At 44.7% G+C, this 23,465-nt stretch overlaps 1 protein-coding gene across 7 annotated transcripts in view; it reads right to left on the bottom strand.

Annotated features, from left to right (window-relative positions):
- Positions 1-23,465, bottom strand: part of neo1b (neogenin 1b) — a 98,827-nt gene that overhangs the window by 47,854 nt on the left and 27,508 nt on the right. For all 7 annotated transcript variants that reach the window (XM_028958002.1, XM_028957998.1, XM_028958004.1 and 4 more), the window contains exon 2: positions 13,409-13,726. In XM_028958002.1, the coding sequence (XP_028813835.1) occupies positions 13,409-13,726 (318 nt within the window). The remainder of the gene's footprint in view (positions 1-13,408; positions 13,727-23,465) is intronic.

Raw genomic sequence — 23,465 nt, 5'->3', positions numbered from 1 at the left:
CGAGGAGCTGTGATCACCAGGCCAAAAGCTCGTGCTTTGGGTTATGAAAAATAAATTCTTAAAAAAGGACCCCGGATGCTCCATGCGGTCCCATGCTGCGAGTAGAGAAGAACAGAATTGAAAATATATGCTTAAAAAAAAAAAAAACCCGGATGGTGGCAGCCTCCCCTTCCCTTCCCCCAGTCCGCCTCTGGCCAAGCCCACAGCACCTCTGCCTGCAACCAGCGCTTCAGAGCTCAGAGGCGATCAGAGGATCCAATTAAACAGCACCGGGGCTGTGTAGGACCGTGGCGAAATATGTTGACTTCTCATATAAAACACACACACACACACACACACACACACACACACACACACACACACACTGTAACACAGTAGAAGGACGACTCCCTTGATAATAGCTTCTCACTCCCCTATCCATCCAGCCTCTGGCTGTCTGTCACCGGTGTGCAGCTTTATGGATGGGAAGGGGCCGGCTTAGTTTTATCACAGCCTGGGCAGGGGCTGCTTGTTTTGGCTTTTTTTTTTTTTTTTTTTTTTTTTAAACGGTAGATTGACAACATATGCTTACATAAAGTTAAATTAATCAAAAACACACACACAGGGCACTATTTTATTTTCAAACTAGTGCTACATGCTGAGCGCAGGTGGCTTGCTGACTAGAGTCGGGTCTGAGATGTCCTCAGGATTTGCATAAATAAAAAGGTAAAATAAAGATCTCTAATGTGCTGACCAGGTTGGATTGGTTCCCCTTGCTGAGACTTCCTAGCCACCTCTGGCTTGCTCACTTGGGCCCTTGACCACTACTATACTTGTTAGGTGCTTTGTGACAAAGTGCACTGTAAAAAAAAAAAAAAGAGCTTCATAAATAAAATGTGATTTGATAATGTGTGCATGTGACCGGTTTAAATAGTCCGGGATGAGAGAGCAGCATGTGACAGAGCTGTCAGTGATCGGGTTCCTTCCCATTTTAAACCTTTACTGAAAGGTTGTGTTCCGACAAATAATTCCACACCAACACAAAGGTGAGCTCATTTAACTAAGAAGTCCTGAGAATGCTTACACTAGAGAACAAGCCCCATGTTTAGAACTGTGCTTGGTGCCAGTTGGAAAATAGTGCCCATAAAAACACAAAAGACGACCTGGCAACCCTGTCCAGTTTTCTGAATCCTTTCACTAGAAAAAAAAAAACTTAACATGGTCTTAGTTTTGCCGACTAAAAGCACACACCACATCCCTCACTTGTGAGGGTCCTTTATACTCGACAACACCTTACAAAGGCCACCTTGACTGAGAGGGGATTACACCCCACCCACTTACACGAAAGCCGGAGAAGCAGTAATGTGTGCAGCGAGGCCACTGAAGCACACAGCACCCTTTCTCCGGCGCTCACCAAATTCCAGACCTCTGGCTCGTCTTTAATGCTGGACACTCCAAACAAATCCGACCTCAGCAAACAGCAGCTAAACAGCTCAAGCCTTCACGTCCACTGTCCATTCCGGCCTGTGGGCCCGATGGTGGGAAGACGCGGAATGAGAGCAGCTAGCAAATGAAAAGCGACATTTATTTGCTGTGCCCTTGAAAGGTTTAAGCAATCCCCCAACACACACACACGGATACACACACGCATAGTCACGATCACAGTCCTGTCTAGGGACACACTTCACAACTGTGGTAGTGACCCTGATCAGGCATTAGACCCCACAGTATGCTACCCCGCAACCACAAGCACACTTCCCCTACGGTCCCCACAGGCACACATTCCCTGGCCACCCCACCCACACAACATGCGTTTACACCAACGACACCTGATCCCTGGAGTCTGAGACTATTCCTGAGTCTCCGGCTCAAGCCAGGAATGTTAAGAGCCATAATGAGTTTGTCTTGGGCAGAACAGAACTCGGGTCCCTCTGAGGGTTGACCACAATGAAGTTCGAATCACGGCCGATTTATTCAGGAAGGAGGTGCGCTGTGGAAAATGACTATACTCTTTATTGTCAAACTAAATCTCAGAAGGTCCATGGACTGGGCTTCCGATGGTGACCCAGAACAGGATTTCAAGCTCTGTGAGATGTTAATCGCTCATGTGAGACAACAATAAAACATAAGGCCACCTTACATGACCTGTTTCAATGCACAGAGGCGCTGAGACAGTGGGCCACTGCATCCAGGAAGAACTTCCTGCTCACCTCCACAACACTTATGGCATGGGATCTGTGAGGAAAGGCTTTTGTCTTACTGTGAAAAATGACTAAAGTCGTGCCTTTACTTTCACAACATCACACAAAACCCAAGGGCAGACAGGTTTGGACCCATCTGCAGCCAAATTACACAGCAGCCATTACACAGAGATCGGGAGAAAGCTGGGCAGATGGAGATGTCAGCAGACAATTAATTACACAAAATTGTATAATTAATACCAACTGAATTAAAATATATATTGACTCCATACAGCCTAATTTCAAATATGGCAGGAAATTCTGGCTTCCAAAGAAAACAAGGTAATAGAGCAATGGCATTAATGTTTATTTATTATTCTTAATAAACGGAGCAGTACAGTAAGCTGACAATGCTGGATTTGTAAAAGTAAGAAAAAGAGTCCACTAAACCAGTAGCTGCATTGATTAGCTGTGAGTAACACCAATCACGTTGCTACTGAAGTTAATATGGAAACAAATGTAAAATAAAATTCACATTATTGCAATTTGTTATTCTTTTTCTGGAGAATTGTGACTTCGATTTGGTTCAAAAGCCCTTAAGTAATCTAAGATGGCTGCACCATTGGACAGCAGTATATTCATTCCAACTACTGTGAGCACTGATGGGCTGTGTGTTTTTTTGCTTGGGAGATTTTGGCTACTATGGACCCGTTAAGGGCCGTTACACAACGTTATACGAAGATAGCCGTCGGCAGATTCTCTGCATTGGTCCTTGCGAGCGTGTGGCTGTGAAATAAAGAAAGGAGCAGTACCACTGGAAACAGATAAAGAGGGGAGACTAAGATGGTCGAAAGTTCTAAACACCGATAAAATGTCGTTCTGAATGGGCACATGGACAGAGGACTGGAATTCCGCTTCACATTGACGCCAACGGTGATTACGCCAGAAAACACATGGCAGCGCGACCTGAACTTACTTGCTTGTACTTATTTTCATTTATGACGTAAAATCTACTGAGGCTTCTAAAGGTGAGCTAACCAACCTCATTACCCCCGGACAGGTCAAGCGCTAAATTGCTATTACACCCCAGAGGCAGGACTCACGGACGCCTGTCCCATAAAACAGCCTATTTAGCGACTCAGACCTGGCCTGGTTCACGTCCCGCCGGCGCTGGCATGAGGGACGAGCTGTGCGTACACAAATGACCGTGCGTCCGTCAGGCTAATGTACAAACAATCAGTCATGGCAGGCGACGGTGAGCGGAGCGGCGGAAGGCCGGGAGCTGCAAGCAGGGACGCGGCGCCATTGTTGATGCGCCGAACATGAACAAGGAAGGCCTGGCATCTGGCTGGCACATGTGGCAACAAACAAGGCAGCATCTGCCTCGCCAAGCAAGCAGAACTTAAAGCAAGGTCCACTGGCCTACGACTTCCCGGATTTTCCAGTGAATTGCCGCTGCTTACGCGCAGGCTGCTCTGCTCTGGGCATGTTCGCCGCTTTACTGCCATGAACATGCCACTCCTCCCAGTTTGAGGTCTGAAGGCATCCGTGTGGGTATCAGGAACATTAAAGTACAGCCAGCTAGAGGGCAAAAGAAGACACGAAAGGAGTCAAATAAACCCGACTCAAGTCTTATAAATGCATTTACTAGACAGGCCCAAGAAAAGCCTTTTGCTGGTTTTCATTATTTTTATGCTCAGTAAGCAGTCTGCGAAACACATCTACAAATACGCGCCAGGTCCAGAGCCTTTAAAACGGCCCGATCACAGAGTGTGTGACGCGCTGCGAGCCCGACAATACTGACATTCTCAGATCTCAGCATTTCAAACTGAGAAACCACAATGACGCAGGTCTCCACTCGGGGCCTGACGTGCCGCTCTGAATTGTGGGTAAACGAGGGGGACATAAGTGGTGGAGCCATTAAAAGTTCAGTGGCACTGGCTGAAAATAAGACGAGATTTAAAAAGGAGAGGGAAGGCAGACATTTTTTCTTTGCCCCGCCTCCCCAGTCAAGGATACCAACCATTTACAGGAGGAAGAGTGATAGTACCGCGCCATGTCAGTGAGACTCTGGTATTAAACCACAGGTCCAAGAGCATTCTGGAAAATGTATAATCCTCCCACAGACACAAATGGCAGCACTGCAGCCCACTCGCAGTAACAAGTACGCCCGGTCCCACAATGCATCCTGCCAGTCAAGCGTCCCGAGGCCTCCACGGACAAACAAAGCCCGGGACACGCAGTCAGCATACATTGTGAGGGGCCGTCTCCCTAGCCAGGCCTTTTATTAAGCCATTTTTATTTCTCCTCCTTTCAAACCGACGGCCTCCCCCACCAGCTTGACAGGGAGTGGGAGAAGCACCCCGGGATCCAGTCCTCCCGACTGATGGGGAGATAAAACCACGGGGAGCGGGGAGAAATCGTGAGAGATGAACCCCACCCCCCTCTGTGAGTTAACCTGAATATATCCTGGAGCTGCTGCCCATTGTGAGTCCTATCTAGCCCTCAAGCCACCTGCTGATTCAACCAGAAACCAGGCCAATTACGCAAGTGTGCGAGGGGGAGGGGGGGAGGGGGGGTCCCCCGTCTTCATCCCTCCCTGTCCAGGAAACAGAAGACGGGTCCGGGCAATTCCTGCCCCGACTGCAGTCAAACATCACAGAGCAGCCACACTGCTGAGCTGCAGACCCACAACATATCTAATTATTGTTTTTTTTCTACGAGACCAAACTACACCAAATCAGCCATTACAGTATGACCATTACGACAAGTGATGCGAATAAGACTGGTTGTTTCGTTGTACTTGGACATTTTGTCCCTGACGTGATTGTGTTGGAGACACAAAAAAACTCATGATGGGAAGTTGAACTCCAGAACTGAACCACAGAACAAAAGGAAGGAGGTGGTCATGTCTGCTGAATCCCATTTTCTTTTACATGGTGCGGATGGCCGAGAGTGCGACTGCAAATGTAGCCGGGAGTCACCTTCAACGGGCAAAAGATATTGATATTGGTGATATACACTGGTTTATATTCTCACAGATCCGGCGGTTCTCCAGCATTGTTCCACAACATTAACAACTGTCCGTTTAAACTGTTTTTTTCACTACTTACGCAATGAATTAACAAAAAAACAAAAATGCTACTAATATTCTGTTTTCAGATATTTTAAGAGATTCAAAAGGTCTCTTTATACCCTTAAATGTTTTATTTTTTAAAATTTTGAAATGTAAAATTTAAAATTCACACACAATCGGTGCAGCAGAAGGCAGGCAGGAGCCGTGAGATGCAGCTGTAAACTTGCTGTGGCGTTACCAGCACAACACTCCAAAACCAGATCTCAAGCAGGGATGAATGCTGCGCAAAAAGCTCCACTGACATCCATCCCATTCGAGGCAAAACATCAAACTTCTCAGCTGTCCAACCGAGCTGTACATCCGCGCTGCACCCCAATAAATATGCACGCGCACGGACGCTAAAAAGATGTCACGGAAAATGTCAGAGTGAAAAATGGAGGTGGCAAAATGTATTTAAGGAAGGCGCTGAGGGAGGGGAGACGTTTGGAAGAGCTGAGCATCCAAAACACTTTGAACCCAAGCTGTACAACTTAATTAAAAGGAGAGAGAAACGGGAGGACAGACTGCACAGAGATAGATGAAGGAGATGAAGGAGAGGAGGGACTGGAGGAGGAGGAAGAGATGAAGGAAAACAGAAAAAATACAAGAGGAATGTGTGTGTGTGTGTGTGTGTGTGTGTGTGTGTGTGTGTGTGTTGTGTGAGTATGAGTCTGCAGATAAAGCCGTCTGAAATAATCGCATGTGTCAAAACCTGGAAGTGTGGGCATGTAGGTACAGCATGGTGTGTGTGTGTGTGTGTGTGTGTGTGTGCGCAGTATGACAATATGACGACTTGAACGTGAATTTGTGTATTATTGCGTGGTCATACGCACAGTGAAGATGGACGATTGGATAGGTGTTTGATACGATGGTGAAGTTCAGGTATGAGGGTTGGATTAAACTTGTTTTTCATTCTTATTCCGCGTGTGCATTGTAATGATTCAGGACGGTTGCAACGATTGGGAAATAAGTAAGTGAGTAAGCCCAGAGCTGCTAATATAGGAAACCAAGTCCATCCACTCCCTTATCACTCTGGTTCTTTCTCCATCAATTTTTAGATCACTTTTCAACTCCAGAACGCTGCTCATAGTCTGAAATTTCACCTGCCAATCAGAGCTTTTATTCACACGACCCCGTTTCTGTTTGGCTCCTCACCCCGTTATCGACAATTCTATTCATCAGGAGGAGACGTTGCCGATCGGGCGTGATGCAGAGCACCTGCTCAGAGGTGGAGAGTGGATGGTGGGGGATGGGGACGGAGCAGATGTCCCACGTCTTTGTACTGCACCCAAGCGTCTGGAAGGAATATGAAATGTTGCGCTCATTTCCTCCCATGCTGCTTCACTGGCCTACAACCATGGATGCGCTCTGACCTCAGCCTAAACCGAGAGAACCACCACCTAAATTTTAAAGATGAACTCTATGAACAGCTATGGACCCACAGCAGTATCAGGTGTTTGTGGCCTTGTTTTTCAGCCAGGGATGCGCCAATACACTGTTACTAGCCATTGGTGGCTTTGTTCATCAGCAACAATGCATCAGCTGATATTTGCCTAGTCACGGTGCAATTCACATACGGCAGCAGTCGATTTTTACCTTTTGTTCCATTCTGATTTTCTGCTGGTTTAAGGGGTTTGCTCTCTGCGGAAATATCTACATTCAGTCATATATATAATCTCACACACACACACACACACACATAATGAATACTACTGACACTTCCCTGTTCTAAAAGCGAGAACTAAACCAAATCCATGAATAAAAACATGAATATCGGCTAAATTGTTAAAATGGTGAAAAGCGTTGCATTCCTGTGGTTTCCAGTATCATTTCACAGTTGGGCACCACCTCCAATCTGCTGCAACTGTCCAACCAGATCAGCCAAGAACAGTAATAAAACCTCCCCACCTACACCACAAAAAGATACCTTTACAATGCATCTTCACATCGAATTTGCTCACTTGCTGTGTAAACTGTATGAATAAACATAACCTCATAAAGGCGGAGACGGAGACCCCAACACGACCCTGAACCCCTCAGCCCAGCACAACTGCAACAGGCCACAGTCCAGCTCACAAACACGCCACTGGGGATAATAATCCTTTCTGCTGGTCTAGCAGGCACTGGCCCCGCCTCCCATCACACGACCCATCAGATGGAGCAGATCAGGTGCCACCCGGGCCCCGCAGCTGCTTCAGCTCACCTCCAACCGACTGAGGCCAACGCTCGAATTACATTTACATAAAATACAGATTGATGGGGAGTCAAGATGTATCGTCTCATTCGCTCCCATCTGGTCCGATGACAGAAAGGAAGGGACAGCAGCCCTTCCACTAGCAGGAGGGACACGTCGCTACTTGTGTTCTGGTTGTTTGGCAGGAAGCGCCACACGTTTTCCTGCACTTACTGAGTTCAAAGACAAACGCATTTAAGAAGCAACAAAACGCAGAGACGCGAACCCGGCAGCGCAGCCCGGTCAATTAAATATACATGACAGCACGGACTCCCGGAGCGCCTTTCCGGCAAGTGTCGCGCCGGCTCTCCAGGGCCCAGGCAGCGAGAGTTCAGGCCGGCCGCGCGAGACGCGACACGCTTTCTGCATAGCTACAAGACCCCCCCCCCCGTTAACCCTGAATTTAACGCCTTTCCGATTCACGTTTAAGCAGGACGACACCGGTCCTGACAGCCCCGCGACAGACGATTTATTTCATATGGAAATTACGTAAGCTGCTTGTGGCTCGCGCCGCGCTATTTACTCGGCAAAGACACAAGACGCCCCTCCCTTTTCCATGGATGTGTGAGTGACAAGGTGACCGGGGTGCAAATTAAGCTTCCTCTGCACGCTGCGCATAGATACACAAATGAGCTTCCTGTTACAGGACGGCCAAAACCAAACCGGGACGGGAGGGGGGGTGAAAAATTCAGCAAACAAGATCAGATTTTACTGACAAAATTATCCTGAGGATCAAGCTTGAGACACTGAAAAATGTAGAACTCCTTCACAGAGGGAACGTCGGCTGAAGTAGCAGCGCAAAGGAGAAGAACACAAATTGTCTCCAAGAAACGCTCAATCAAAACAGGGCTCTTTCTGGAAAGAGCGGCATAAATATTTATCAGAGCAGAGTACTGCACGGTGAAACACGATCAGAGAAAGAACCTACTCGGTGGTCAGCGCTGACCAAAAAAAAAAACGTGGATGGGCATTAAACAGACACAAGCCCGGTGACCTACACATCTGCTCCTCCAGAAACAGTGAATCATATGGAACAAACCCGAGCCTAAAACCGGGCCACAAAAAAACATCTCTCTTCGGGTGGTGATGTTTGCGGAGGACATCCGGCCCCGATGGTAAAACGCACCGCGGCACTCTCTTTATATGCAGCAATAAAAAAAACATTTTAAAATCATTTTTGAGAGCTAAGTGAGGCAGGAGGGTCCTCCATCAACCAGGGGTCACAGTAACATGTCCAGACACGTAGAAGTCCCTTTACCTGGGACTTATAAACCATTTTTCATTAGTAAATAGCCAAATAGAAGCACATAGAAGAACTCGAGTAGTACAAACAAGTTAGTAAATGATTAAATAAGTTGCATTTACATACCTTAGTATTTATTCTTTGTTTCCACAGTGATGACAAGAAACAGATTATGACTTGGTTCAAGTATTTAAAGTTAAGTGGAGCAACAGTGGTTTAGGAAGTCCAAAGAAAAGTGGAAGTGATCACTGTGAAACACAGCAGCACAGCACACAATGACGAAATGTGTCCTCTGCCTTTAACCATCACCCTTGGTGAGCAGTGGGCAGCCATGACAGGTGCCCGGGGAGCAGTGTGTGGGGACGGTGCTTTGCTCAGTGGCACCTCAGGGGCACCTTGGCAAACCGGGATTCAAACCAGCAACCTTCTGATTATGGAGGCCACCACTGCCTCCACTAAAAAAGTTTGTCTAGGAAAGGAACCAAATGAAACCAAGGCACCATCTTGGCTATTTTCTTACTTTGTTCTTTCCAAGATAAATAATCCATTTGGCAGCACAAACCACATGCCTCTATGCCAAAAACATAATTCCAATGATTAGCTACAGAGGTTAATCCAACATAGAGGACAATTCAAGTCAAACGCAGGACAAGGATTTAATTATAGGTTAAGGATTTGCTGATTGGCTAAAGTAATGCTAAAAAATAACGTGGTGCATCAAAAGTCCAATTAAAACAAGCCCAAGATCAACAAATCCTTTCCCCGAACTTAATCCTTCTTGGCACAATTCACACCACTGATGAAAGCAGCTCTGTTTTTGGTTTCGGTGTACTATCTGTTGCTGGGGGCTCCACAGACAGAAGCCCCTAATAGAGACTTCAAAAGCCCACACAGGTGAAGGCCACAAGGGAGTTTTACACACTGCCCCTGAGCAATGGGCTCCGTCAGAGGGAAATAAATACAGAAGGAGCGAGAAAAAGGAGGAGAACAAAGTTTTCCACTGTACATTACTGAATTAAAGAAGGACGATACAGATCAACTTCAAAACAACTGACATTTTGAAAAGTTCCGGGGCTGAAATCTCCATAGTGGCAGGCATGGGAGAACGGGGGGGAGGGGAGAAGGGCTTCTCTTCCCATCCACACAAAGAGCAGGGAGCATGGAGGAGACACATTTGAAGCAGGATCCACCCCCCTCAAGGCCAGGGAACGTCAAAATGCAAGCGTGAACCTCAGATGTGCAGCTTTTATTTGGAGTTTAAAAGGCTTGCCACAAGCCTAATGCACAGGGCTTTGAAAAGTGGAACTTTCATGGAACTGATGAAAATCTATCACACAGTTTTTTGTTTTTTTTCCTCCACCCCACTGGCTCAAAAACCCATTCATGCAGTGACGAATCTGGAAAATCTTATGGTGGGTGTGCATCTAGTCTTAAAAGTGGCACACCAGTACTCTCCCTCTCCACCGCCTCTTCCATTACGAGGACGAGAGGTGCAGCTCCTTAAAGCAACGTGGCCGCCTAAAGCCTGACCCCTGACGACGCAGCAGACATAAACAAGTGAGTCAAAGCAATGCGCCACCTGAGTTATTTCTGTCAACACGTCAACCCAGTCCCTAGCACAAATCAAAAATTCATCCATCTTCCCGACCGCCCTTATCCATTTCAGGGTCACCAGGGTCACAGAGACTATCTTGTCAAACTGCAACATGATGAAGGGTGACGAAGATCGGACATGTCACTACCGTGGCACACCCGGCTGTGACCAGCATATCTTTGGAGGCATGTTGGTCTAAACAAAGCATGGCTTACTTTTTCTACAGTGCCATTTGTGACACGTGCTACTACATCAGAAACATCGTGCCCTGAAGGAAGAAGGGAGCGCGCAGCAGCTAGAGCATGGAAATTGTGAAATTGTCCCAGGGAATTCAATTTCCAATAAAATAAATCCAGTTAGCATGTAATCTTTCCTCCGAATTACTCAGACAGCTCACTCGAACTGTGGGAGTTCTCTGCTAATGGAGCTCGATGGGTGCCATTTGCGGTAAGTAATCAGAAAAATGAAGCGGAGGCGTATGAACGCAGCACATTCTTTTCATTTATTGAAACTCATTTCTTAATCGGAGGCTCTGTCCCCACATGAAACAAAGTGCTCAGCTTTCCATATTCTACTCTAGAAACAAATGCAATTAAAAGCTCATGATGCCATCTTTGCTTGCTAAGCACTCGGTCTGAGCCATTTAGGATTCGTGAAGACTTAAGTTACTGTACATGCTTTAATGTAGTGCTAATTTGGATGAATGGATGGAACAGGCCTGCTATGAATGGACAGCTGGATGGTGACTGAATTACGGCTGGTTAGGGCTGGTTTGGATGTATGTATACACGTATGGAAAATCTGCTGTATGTATGAATGTCTGAATGGATGTCTGAATGAATAGATGTAACAGGGCTTCAATGGTTGAATGGATGGATGGTGGGAATTGGGCTACTATGAATGAATGAATAGATGGTTGGAAATAATAGGGTTACTTTGAACTGATTGATGGATGCATGCACATATGGAAAATTGCTACTATGTAAGTATCAATGAAGAGATGGATGAAATAAGGCTACTTTGGAGTGACGGTTTGATGGATGGATGGCTATAATGAATGAATCGATAGGTTAATGAGTGAAAGAATTTGGGCTACTTTGAATAGATGGATGGATGTATGGATGGACAGATGAAAGAAATATGTCTACTTTGATGAATGGATAAATGGAAGGATGGATGGAAATGTGGCTACTTTAGCTGAATGTATATATAGCTAGACTAGAGCTCAAACAGATAATGAGATATTGCTTTGGATGGATGGACTAATGAAATAAGGTTACTTTTGGCATATAAAAGGATGTAATATGATTTCAGTCAGTCCTGACTGACAATATTGTATATCTTTATCTCTGTATTAAGCTGCAGAAATTGCGAGCACTTCTACACTTTGATTAGCTACTGCTCAAGTGAACTCTATGGATGGAAAGGAGACATGTTCCTTTTCTCCATATATAAGGGGTTGAAGCCCATGCTAATGAAGACTGTAGATCTGTGGGTGTTTTTAATCAATCACAGGTATTAGGCTTTAATCTGTTGCCATGTTGGGATTGCCGGCGCAGTAACATTTGCAGGGGTCAAGGCAGAGCAGCAATTTCCAGCGCATTTAGAATTTAATGGTGCGCTCTCAAGGAGCCACAATTAACCTTTTTATTACCCAGCTGCCAGCAGGGCGGAGACTGAGCGATCTGGAGCCGTGACTACTGAGACCAGACAGACCACAAAAAAAAAAAAAAAAAAAAAAAAAAAAAAACTCTTCCAAATGTCATTTACACAAACACAGTAAGGACGACCCCAAAGATATAAAAAAAATATATATATATGTCTCTATTAATTCTAATCAAAGTCAGATTGGCATTAAAAAAAAAAAAAAAAAAAAAAAACTTTCACAAGCTAACAGGAAAAACACAGAGAGAAAAAGCAGTTTCCGAATACTTAATCTGGCAACCTGGACATAAGGATAAAGCAGCAAATCAGGGTTGATGTTCCCAGTCTACATGATTGGCTTTTAATTATTTACTTAGCAAACTACCATCTGCCACTTCATGCAGACAATTTCCCATTAACTTGACACTGTAATTTTTACCCATACTATACTGTGATGAAGTCAACTGGACCAAGAGATGCATCTCATCTACTGAATCATATAATTTCATATAATATTGTTTGAAAGAGATTATCTTTCTCCTGCTAGTTGAAAGCCTACAGCGGGCAGTCAAGTTTCCTTACTCCTAAAATAAAAATATTCCATCCTTATCTTTTAAGTAGGCAACATCAATCTTGCAAAAAAAATCAACCAAAAGTTTAACATGGTTTAGTAGTCTTTAAAGCACACATCTACCTTCATCCCAAGTCTCCAACAATCCAACCCCCTCTCCTACACACACTTAATCCTGCAAAGCCATTCAAATCACTCACAGCAAAAAGGAACTCTTCCACATCCATGTTTGCTGGAGTGTGATAATGAAGATGTAGCACTCAGTCCATGTTTTGGGAGTCCTCCCAGCGGGTCACTAATTACCCCTTTGGTCCATGTCCACAGACAAGGTTTTTGGAGGAGTCAGTTCAGAAAGGAAAATGTCTGTTCCAGTCTTTAAAACAGAATGTGAGGAAAGGATCCACCTTCAGTTCTTTGTGCTGTGTTCCCATAGGAGTGTCGATCGTGGAGTGATTCCCTCTAGATTCTGGATTTTAAAGGCTTGCGCTGACAAAACTGATGCAGCAGTTTCAGCCTGTCCAGCATTTAGTCCTTCACAAGACATGCGGTACTCAGCGGAAAGGAAAGTGTATGTGTGTATGTGCATGTGGTAGTGGTAGTAGCCTAGTGGGTAACACACTCGCCTGTGAACCAGAAGACCCAGGTTCAAATCCCACTTACTACCATTGTGTCCCTGAGCAAGACACTTAACCCTAAGTTGTTCCAGGAAGACTGTCCCTGTAACTACTGATTGTAAATCGCTCTGGATAAGGGTGTCTCATAAATGCCTCATAAATGCCTTAAATGTAAATGTAAAGTGACAAAGTGAAAGTGAGAAAAGAGAGGAGTGCAGAAGCCTCATGGTCTTACCAGCAACGATGAGCCGCGCCGTGCGGCTCTTGATGGTGCCCAGGTTGTCGATGGTGGCCACGCACTGGTAGATGCCCTCATCCGGCTTGTTGTGTTTAGAATGCACCACGGAGGTGATGAGCAGCGAGCCGTCAGGCAGCAGCTGCCGCCGGTCGTCCACCGCCAAGTTCAGGAACGTGCCGTCCTTCTTCCAGTCTACCTGCACGGGGGCGGAGCTGTAGGCCGAGCAGTTCAACAGGGCCGGAGCCCCACGCACTGCCAGCGTGTCTGAGGGCTCCACGGAGAACCGGAACACAGTGAAGTTCCTCACAGTGGAACCTATGGGGAGCAGAGAACCCAGACTTCAACACACATCATACTAAATCCACGTTTCCAATTGTAACAGAACTACCTTCTATGTGTATTTCACGAATATTTTCTTAGTTTGTTGTGAACTACTTGATTAATTGAGACATGTTGACCGATGAATTGATTGTCAGAATAATCATTAGATGTTACCTTAATCTATTTCAATACTGACACCCTGACCTATGATACATGGGCTTGTGTAGGATGCATCTAAAGATCACGTTAAAATATGTCCTTCAAAAAATTATAATGAAACATTATTTCACAATATTGAACATAACCAATGAGGTGAATGTTCTGATAACAAGTTACCCAAGTGCCAAAGGCTTTTCCCCCACTAATTAGCCTTTAATTAGGATTATTTTTTGGGTTTTGTACCAAAACTACTGTACACATTAAAACTCAATTCATTACCCATTTATTTCTGAAGTTTGATATCCAGAAATTATATTACATAACTACAAAGTTTTGCCGATCATTTTTCTTGGAGGAAAAAAAAAAAAAGACAGTGAAGCACAATCAGAAATGGCTTTACATTTACTCTACTGTATAATTAAATTCCACTACCATTCTCTCACCCACTCATATTGTTTGGATGATAATAAGACCAATTATCTGCATCAGTGGGGTGGCGCAAAAACAATTATAGCAAAATCTTCCCAAAAGTAGCAAGCAACAAGCTGCCTGCTTATTTGTACCTTTAAAATCAAACGCTATAAAATGGCAATGCTAGTTTCAAACACTAAGTGTTCTGCCTCATAAAGATGTTAAATGGACGGTCATCATCATTTACTACATCACCAAAGGGTTAAAGCAAAAAAACATTCAAATGAAAAAGCCTTCAAATTTGTCATATCTTGAACACCACGAAAGTGACTAGCTAGTTCCTTTGGTTTATATTCCATGTCATCTGTACAGCATCATGCTATAAAATTGGACTGAGATTCTGCACATCCTCCGCCATGCTACGTTTCCTTGGTGACGCTCAAGAAGGCTAAGAGGAGGCAGCAGCATGTCCTCGCCACCCTGGATTACAGCATATGATCGTGTCATGGCGTGGGCCAAGACATAAATCAGGTACACAGGGAGTAGCAAAAATTGTGGAGGAAATTGTGGAAAACTGAGTTAGAATGTAAGGCGCACATGTTGAACCACTGCCTTTAAAATAAAAATCTAAATCTCCATTATAAACTCCATTAACACGTGTTTCAGAACTGAATATAAATTAACCAGCTATGGTTTAGCATGCTACCCTACCTTGGCACATTGAAAAGATCAAGTAAGTCACCATTGGCAGGGCCTACACAAGTCAGAATCCAGCTCCTCATGAGAGAAGGACTCAGGGTCTTTGCTCATGAATTCTCCTTTCAGATATTGGCTCCCTCTTACTAGAGAGGAGACATGTGAGCGATCAACCAGACAATATGGACAACTGCAGACTCAACCAACTACAACGGTACGATACAGAAAAGGTCCTATTCCACTTCTGACCAGAATGATAAATGATACTAATATATACTATTTACTTTTTCTACTATAATGTATGTTCTATTTCATTTTATTGCACATACTGTACCACCACTGTGCAGCATCTAGCAGATTTTTATGGTGAAGTGGCTATGATGGCTTTGCAAATGGCAAATATAATGGCAAATAAAATTCAGGTAAAGTGTTATGTTCTGTTAATTATTAATAGTATAACTGGCTAGATTATGCTAGTCAGAAATACACATTATTACCTCCCAATTACTGTTGCAGGCTGAGAGGATGATTGTGAAAATCATTGCTCTGCTCCTAAAGCAAAGTCTGGCTCTGGTGGTTCGAACATGTATGGCTGTAACAGTCCAACAAAGCTGTTAAGAGCATCCATGTTTCAGCTCCAAGTTGTAATTGGCCCAGTATTTCCAGCAGACACGCCCTAGTGTATCAAGATACGGAATACTGCATTTACATAATTTTACACATACTTTTCAAAAAAAAAAATTGTATCATCGTTAAGGTTTGACTAAATGTTTAATAACATGTCTTTATGCTGGCATTAATGGTTTACAAAGGGCAGGACTGTGTTGGCCTAGTTGCAAGTCTAGATCCTGAACCATCCAAGTTGGCCCTCAGGTCCCCTTGAGCAAGGTACCGTCCCCACACACTGCTCCCTTGTAGCCTTTCATGGCTGCCAACTGCTCACTAAGGTGATGGTTAAATGCAGAGGACACATTTCACTGTGTGCACTGGGTGATGTGCTGTGTGCATCACAATGACACTGATTCAAATCACGCTCATAAAGAGCTTCAAAGCTGCTCTGTAGCTGCTCTGTGACCAGACATTTAACTTTTTGACACCCACAATGATTCTGACCACCCAACTGCAGATCTGGCTTGTTGTTGGAAGGAGTTGACCAAGAAAGCCAGAGAAACAGACCAGCTGCTGTTCTGCTCCAAGCCAAAGGGAAATATCCTTCAGAAAACTATTCCAACCATTTCAAAGTCACATTGCTTTACTTAAAGGCTCACTCGCACACTAATACTGGCGTGTAAAGCAACAGGAAGGCATACAGTTCCATGAAGTGTCCCTAGATGAGCAGGGATTTACAGAGAGGAGGGGAAAAACCACAAAACAACAACTTACTGCGTGATTTGGTGTTTAATGATGTCTTTCCATTCAACCCTCCCCCAGGCACAAAGCGCGCTGTGTATTCAGAGCGCAGACAGCAAGCAAACAAACACATTTTTAAAGCCACAGCAAGGACGGGCCGGAATGCAAACGCGGGCCAAGCCAACGTGGCGCGATGCGGAGGCAGAGGGTCTCCGAGCAAGCGGGCCTGGCAATGCATCACCCAGCGGGGTGAAGATAATCTGTTCCACCACGGCTCAGGGTCCCCAAACCCGGCCCACTGCATATTGGCCCCGGCCCCTGGCCCCAGACAGGGAGAAAATGAGACTGTCGTCCTGATAAGTATGGGGCTGTTAGTCCGTGTCCAAAAAAGCCCACTATATTCACCTCCCCGTCAACGTAACAGTTCAGGGGCATGGCCCTCTCATGAACTTTGCAAATAATGACTAATATAACTTATGTTACATATTAAAAGGTGACAGGAAGTGGAATGGGGGTCAGGCCAGCTCCACTGCCTTTGTGCCATTTTCCACTCTCGGCTTCTCTAGAGATTCCGAGTGAGAGGCTGTAGCCGACAGGGATATGGTCCATACAACATTTTAACAGCCAATGGCCATTATGGTTTGTGAATTCTCCTTTCATACATATGCATTCATATTACTTCATATTATTTCATATTACTGACTCCGAAGTGTTGTTCTTTAACAGAGGGGAAAAAAAGCAGTCATAAGCAAATTAAAATTTTTGTCCGCTAATGTAATTGTGTATAATTGGCATTTCTGGCCGCTGCAGCACACTACACGTGTTCTATGTAAACTGGCGATCAGTGATGGCGAGCAATGGTGCCCAATCCGGACCAGTTGCCCGATCTCTACCGCGTATACGCAGCGTATGCTAAAATCATGGACTTCGACTCTTAGTGCGGAAGAGTTTAGAGCGGAACAATACCCAAACTATTTTTGTATGAATTGGAAGAACAAAGGTGATGACCACTTACACGCAATAATTCGTATAGAGAGAAAAGAAGCAAGCTAGCACGAGCTGGTCATGCAACAAATCAGCTGATTCAACATGTGATTTTATTAACATGGTTCCAGTTCATTATGCAAGTGGACAACTTTTGTTTTGTATTCCAGGTCTCCCCAAAGTTTTTTTTTTTAATATGTTGTTTTCAGATGTGAGGCACATGTAAACGGTTTACAAATGATTAAATGCCCATGATTTGTCATATTGCAGGTTATTTTTCCCCACCCACTGCATAATCACATCGTTTTTAGGTGAAAAAAATATGTTTATAATGGAAAACATGGAATTCAGAAGAATTGAAATGGAAAAAAAAATGAATCTCATTCCTTCACTGGTTATAAAACAGAAAGTAAATATCGAAGTGTGTCTTTTTCGCTGCATAGAAAATTCACAGCGGTGGATACAGAAAGGCAGTTTGGTGGAAGAGGATTACAAGTCACTTCTCATTAAACTGACATACAGAAGAAGCAACTAGAGACAAGCAGGATATGTTTAAAAAAAAAAAAAAAAAAAAAAAAAACTAGTCTTCGACGTATGACCTGGAAAAGGACAATGAACCAACAAAGGGCTTTCATTCAGTCCCACTCGAAATCATTAGTGGATACAAAAAGAGCTGGATGAAACCAAGCAAGATGTTTGGTGGAGTGAACAGAAGCTCTGCCAAGATAATCAAGCATCTTGGGGAAACATCACAGCAGTGGAGCTGCAGCTTTGTGGAAATAAGAATTGATAAAATGCCCAATAATATCTCAGTGAAACAGGTAATTTTGTCATGATTTTTATAAACCTACACGTGCAATGGGGAACAATATCTCGCCTTAAGGCGCCGTCTATTAACATCTGTTGACTAGATGGTTCCCTAATAACCGAAATAAAGATGTAATGGAGTCACGCACGTGGACGTTCAGGCCATGGTGCTCCAGATAAACAGGCCTTCTGTCCCATATCTCTAGTCCTTTTTCCTCGCCAGCACACTGTGACTGTCTCTCATTAGAGAGGAGAAGGGAAACGCTCCTCTTTCATGTCTGTCCACCTGCGTGCTATCTTTCTCTTCATACAACACCTTTCATCTCCAAAATGCCAATCATCCCCACCCTTTCTTTTTTTCCACTGTTAAATCTGTCTTGATTAAATGCACTGGGGCATTAAGGGTAATTTGTTGTTTTTTTTCCGGGCTGGAAAGAAAAAGAGATCCATTACACCATGGGAGTGAATGTTGAGGGAAAAACAGGTTTCCTGGTTTCTGTCAGTCATCCTGGGCTCCGGCGAAGTGAGGTAAACGCGGTCTTTCAACCGGAGGCGCCATTATAACGTACTGAGGCAGCCTTTTCAGCACCGGGATGCCTAATTAAGGCCTGGCAGGTCTGAAAAGGCCCGCAGCAGGAAGCTGAAGGCGCGGTCGCTGTGTGGCCATATATAGAACATGAAGGCAATTACCAGCGGCAGGAATCATATTCACCTTACACATAAATCACTTGAGAAAGTGGGTTTCTCTTATATATAAAAACTTCGGGGCGTAATTGGACTGTTCCCCCTTTAAATCAGTAGCGTTGGTCTTTAATGGGGGAGAATTAGGATGAGATGGAGGCTCTTTTATCTACTCACCTCTTGGCTGGGGTGGGGGGATAAGTAGCTAACTAAAACAGTCATTTTATTCAGAATGAAAACCCGATTGCTCCTTTTCCACTTGCATCAGGTTTTAAAACGTAGACTCAAACTCCGCACAGTTCAGCAAACTCGGTTTCATGCAAACAAATCAGCTGATTCAAAATGTGATTTTATTAACGTGGTTCCAGTTCATTATGCAAGTGGACAACTGTTTTTTTAATACATTTTTATGTTGTTTTCAGATGTGAAGCACTTTTATTTTACATATGGAAGTTCTTTGAATGAAAAGCACATATTATTTACATGTAAATGGCTTACAAAAGCAAAGCATAAATGCCCAAGCTGAATAGTGATTAAATGTGATTTGTCATATTGCATTTGTTCTTTTTTTCACATCCACTGCATAATCACACAGTTTTTAGGTGAATAAACACCTTTATAATGCAGATTGAAGATTTCTGTTCAGTGATTAATGTGACTGCCCCGCAGGGCCCCGCAAAGTTCTGCACAATCACCCGGACAAATGATTTCCATCCCATCACGCGACCACATCAGCTTTATTGCTCTGGCAGCATCCCAACTGGCAGATGGAAGAGGAAATGATCCGGCGTCTCTGAGGTCTCAGCACCTTCAGCGACTCCCTCATGGCCAGTGCCCCCGGTCTTAACACCGGCCAAACACACACACACACACACGCTGGCTGGAGCTCCGCCTCCACGGCCGATGCGAGGCGCGGATGGGTCACGGCCGACATGGTCCCCGATCTAGCGAGGAAAGACAATATATTCAGCCAATCAATTTCAATCAGGCTGCTTGATGCGAGCGGCAGAGTCCATTAGTTCTGATGGTATAGGACTGATCTAGCAGAGACAGGCGCTCGACTCTGGGGACCAAAGCTCATCTGGAGCTCCGGCTTCTGCCAGCTGGAGGAATTAGGGGGAGGGGCTCGGTCCGAAACTCTACTCCATTCCAAAACGTGTCCTTCCTGGATTAGAAGCACCTAGAGCCCAAGGGAAGAGCTGTTCCCCGAGACCCTGTCATGGGTGGGTAACACTCCGCCTAACGAGCCAGAGCATTCAATTATCTGCTTCAATTTAGCTAAAAAGGACCCAAGTCGCTCCCCTACTGAATCCAAAACCCACAACCGATCTGCAATCATCAATTCATCAGCAATCACCGCGCAGCAACTGCGCCGCTGCCGGAGAGGGGGTGATGGCGAAATTGATTATGACAAAGCGAGAGAGCCGAGTGGTGCTGATTCCACATCATCAGTCATCGGCAGCCTGACTCACACCTGATCCGTGGCCGTGGTGCACCCTGGGAGTCAGGAAGTGAAGGGGGTCATGGGTCCATGGCTTCCTGAGTGACACCAATTTCTAATCAAATAATTCAGTTCATACTTAAATTAATTATTTTTGTCGCCGAATACATACATTTTACCATTTTTACATGAACTTTTTACATTAACATTAATGGAATATTAAAAAAAGCTCTGCTTAAATATACTGGGAGAGGGGACAAAAATATAAACGTCAATAAATTCTTTTACCAGTTCAGACGAACACACCCTATGTAAAAGACTACTTTACTTTCCTTCTTATTTCCCTCAAATAAGAATTTGAATTCATTTGAATCCTGCATCATTTTACAGGTAATGTGATGCTGCTAACAAGGTGTTCACAAGGACCAAGTGTCTTCCGAAAAAACGGCAAATTCGTTTATTGTCAGGAGTTGGTTCCGAGCCGCGTAAAGCGTAGCTCTTCATGCCGGCCGACACACAGGTGACGCAGGATCCACTGGAGCCCGATTACCGCACCAAATCAAAGCCCCTCAAACGAAGACAACGGCGGGCTGAGAAATCGATTCGGCCCCGCTGTGGAAAATCTGATACCGCCGAAGCGCTGGCGCGGTTCGAACAGGTTACGCCAATATTTTGCCGGGTTTATTTGGTCATAAACATTCATAATGAAATCGAGACACTATTCACTGGGAGTCAGCAGCGGCGGTGGCGTGGATGTGCTGAGTAAGAGAGTGGCAGTGGGGGGAGGAGGAAAAGAGATGGGGGCTCTTTGGAGGGGGAGATAACAAAGCTCCCGCACCGAGAGGGAGCCAATGCGTCAAAAAAGGAGGAGGAAAAAATAAAAAAAAAAAGTGACAGAGAGAGAGAGAGAGGAGAAGAGAGGTCTTCATGTTCTCTGTGACTCCTCAGGGTCTGTATCACCAACACTTCCCATGTCTCACATGTGCTGCAGCACCCAGGATAAATAAATACCAGGCACCCGAAATATTCAATTACATTGGGCAAATATCCTCGATTTTACCACAGCACAGCCAGGATCTTATTCTTTAGAGGATCTTCAACGGATGCAGTAATGCAAGCATCTCATCTGAGTAAAAAACGCTGCAATGCTTCTGCGTTTTGTGATATTCCGCTTTCTGCTGGGTACGTGTGAGCTTCCTGTGAGTTAAGCATGTGACCTATATGACCAAAAGCAGCTTTAAATACATGATTCCGGTTTCCATTAAATAGGCCAGTGGTAGCCTAGTGGGTTAGACACTTGCCTATGAACCAGGAGACCACAGAGCCACAGGTTCAGACCCCACTTACTACCACTGTGAGCCAGAGACTTAACCCTGAGGGTCTCCAGGGGGACGGTCCCTGTAACTACGCCCTGGATAAGGGCGTCTGATAAAGGGCATAAATGTAAATGTAAATCTGTAAAGGAGGATTAGTAGAAGAGATTAACAAGATTCTCCAACATGTTGGATCTGGTCAGAGGCGAAGAAAACCCACAAACACACATGAAGCAGGAAATTCTGCAGATGGGCGCAGTCGGCGTCTCAGCATTTCTCTCCGTCTTTGCACTTTTCCAGCCAAAAAGATTAACATCGGAGCGCGGCGAGATGATGCCTCTTGTAATCGTCCACTTCAATGTCCAATCACCGCCCAGAGCAGGGCTATAATTCTCGGAAAGATTCAGCTTTGCCGAGAGGCTGTCTTGGAAATGGCACCAGCAGAACCTCGCTGCAGTCCGCATGATGCAAGCCCTTAATTATAGAAAATGATGACTGCATCGCTCCAACGACAATACCCAAATCAGAGCAGGAAGAATAAAGAGTGTGTACGTGAGCAGGTGCACGCGTTCCTGGGTGAGGTGTGTGTGTGTGTGTGTGTGTGTGTGTGTTAAGCTGCCTTCCTTCAGGAGGAATGGAATCAGATGTGTACATTATTAGCTATGGTCCCCATCTTGTGCATCCAGCTCTCCACCAGACGCTACATCTGTTCCTGTTCCTTTTTCAAAGGCCAAGATGGAGCAGCGCGTCATCTCCACATCGTGCTCTCATTTAAAAACCGCCCCGACCGTCAGGGCCAACACGTAAACAGCGCTGCGTCTGAAGCTAATTAAATCAACAGGAGGCGTCCCTGTGGATTTTACATTAAACCGTTCTAATTATAAAAAAAAAAAAAAAAAAAGAAATAAAGAACACACAAGCACCCCATGACCCTGAAATAAATACTTTTCATCTTCGTTTAAATTGGATATTACACAGCAAAACAAAACATCATCCAAGAAGCAACATTCTGCACAAAAGATCACATGTAATTGCACATTAAAAGGCATCTGTAAATAACACCCGGGTACTCGCCTGACCTTTACACATGGATTACTTACACTGAAACGTGACATTTCCTTCACACTGCGTTCTTTACTGAAATTAATAAGGGTTCAGATCTCATATGCAACACACACACACACACACACACACATCTGCACATGAAACGGCAACTGTGTCTCCACCAGCAGCCAGCATCCTTCCATTCACCCCAATGGTGATGACGGGGAGAGCGTCCTCCGAGGTCTGGCTAATACTCAGTCAGCCCCGAACAAAGTATTAATTATGAAAAGCCACAATCCCGTGGACAATTGCGAGTTAAGAGGCAAGAACATCTGCAGCTAAAAATGATTGATGACTGAGGAGAAAGAAAGGAACTGCTGGCGTGCAAGCGGGAGAGGCTTTATTAAAGTTTCTTTTGATTTCAGATCACGACACACACGTTCTGCAAAGCCCTACACACACACACACACACTGAATAATGCAAAAACAGTGTATTTAGCAGAGATGAAAGAACTGTGTGAGAAACAATTAATAGAACAACGGGCTAAGCGTGAACCAAGTCTGGGCCATAAATGTAAAAAAAACCCCATAATATGTAACACTTGCTCATGCTACAGTTACAGTTGATTCAACACTGACAACGGTCTCACTCAACCGTATCCTGTAGAGTTTTGGGCAAAACAATGTTTTTTTTTTTTCTTTCTTTACACAGACGTCACTCAGTACGCTAGTCCAACTAAAACAGGACTTTTAAAATACATGTATTTAAAATGTACAGATATGAGACTGGTATACATCACCGATATGATTCCTTCATGTATATAGAGTCCAAACTGAACCCAGCACT

The sequence above is a fragment of the Denticeps clupeoides genome, chromosome 17 (genome assembly GCF_900700375.1).
Source record: "Denticeps clupeoides chromosome 17, fDenClu1.1, whole genome shotgun sequence".
In the NCBI taxonomy this organism is placed as follows: Eukaryota; Metazoa; Chordata; class Actinopteri; order Clupeiformes; family Denticipitidae; genus Denticeps; species Denticeps clupeoides.
Note: the sequence above shows the minus strand (reverse complement) of the source record. Positions and strands in the feature narration are given on the sequence as shown.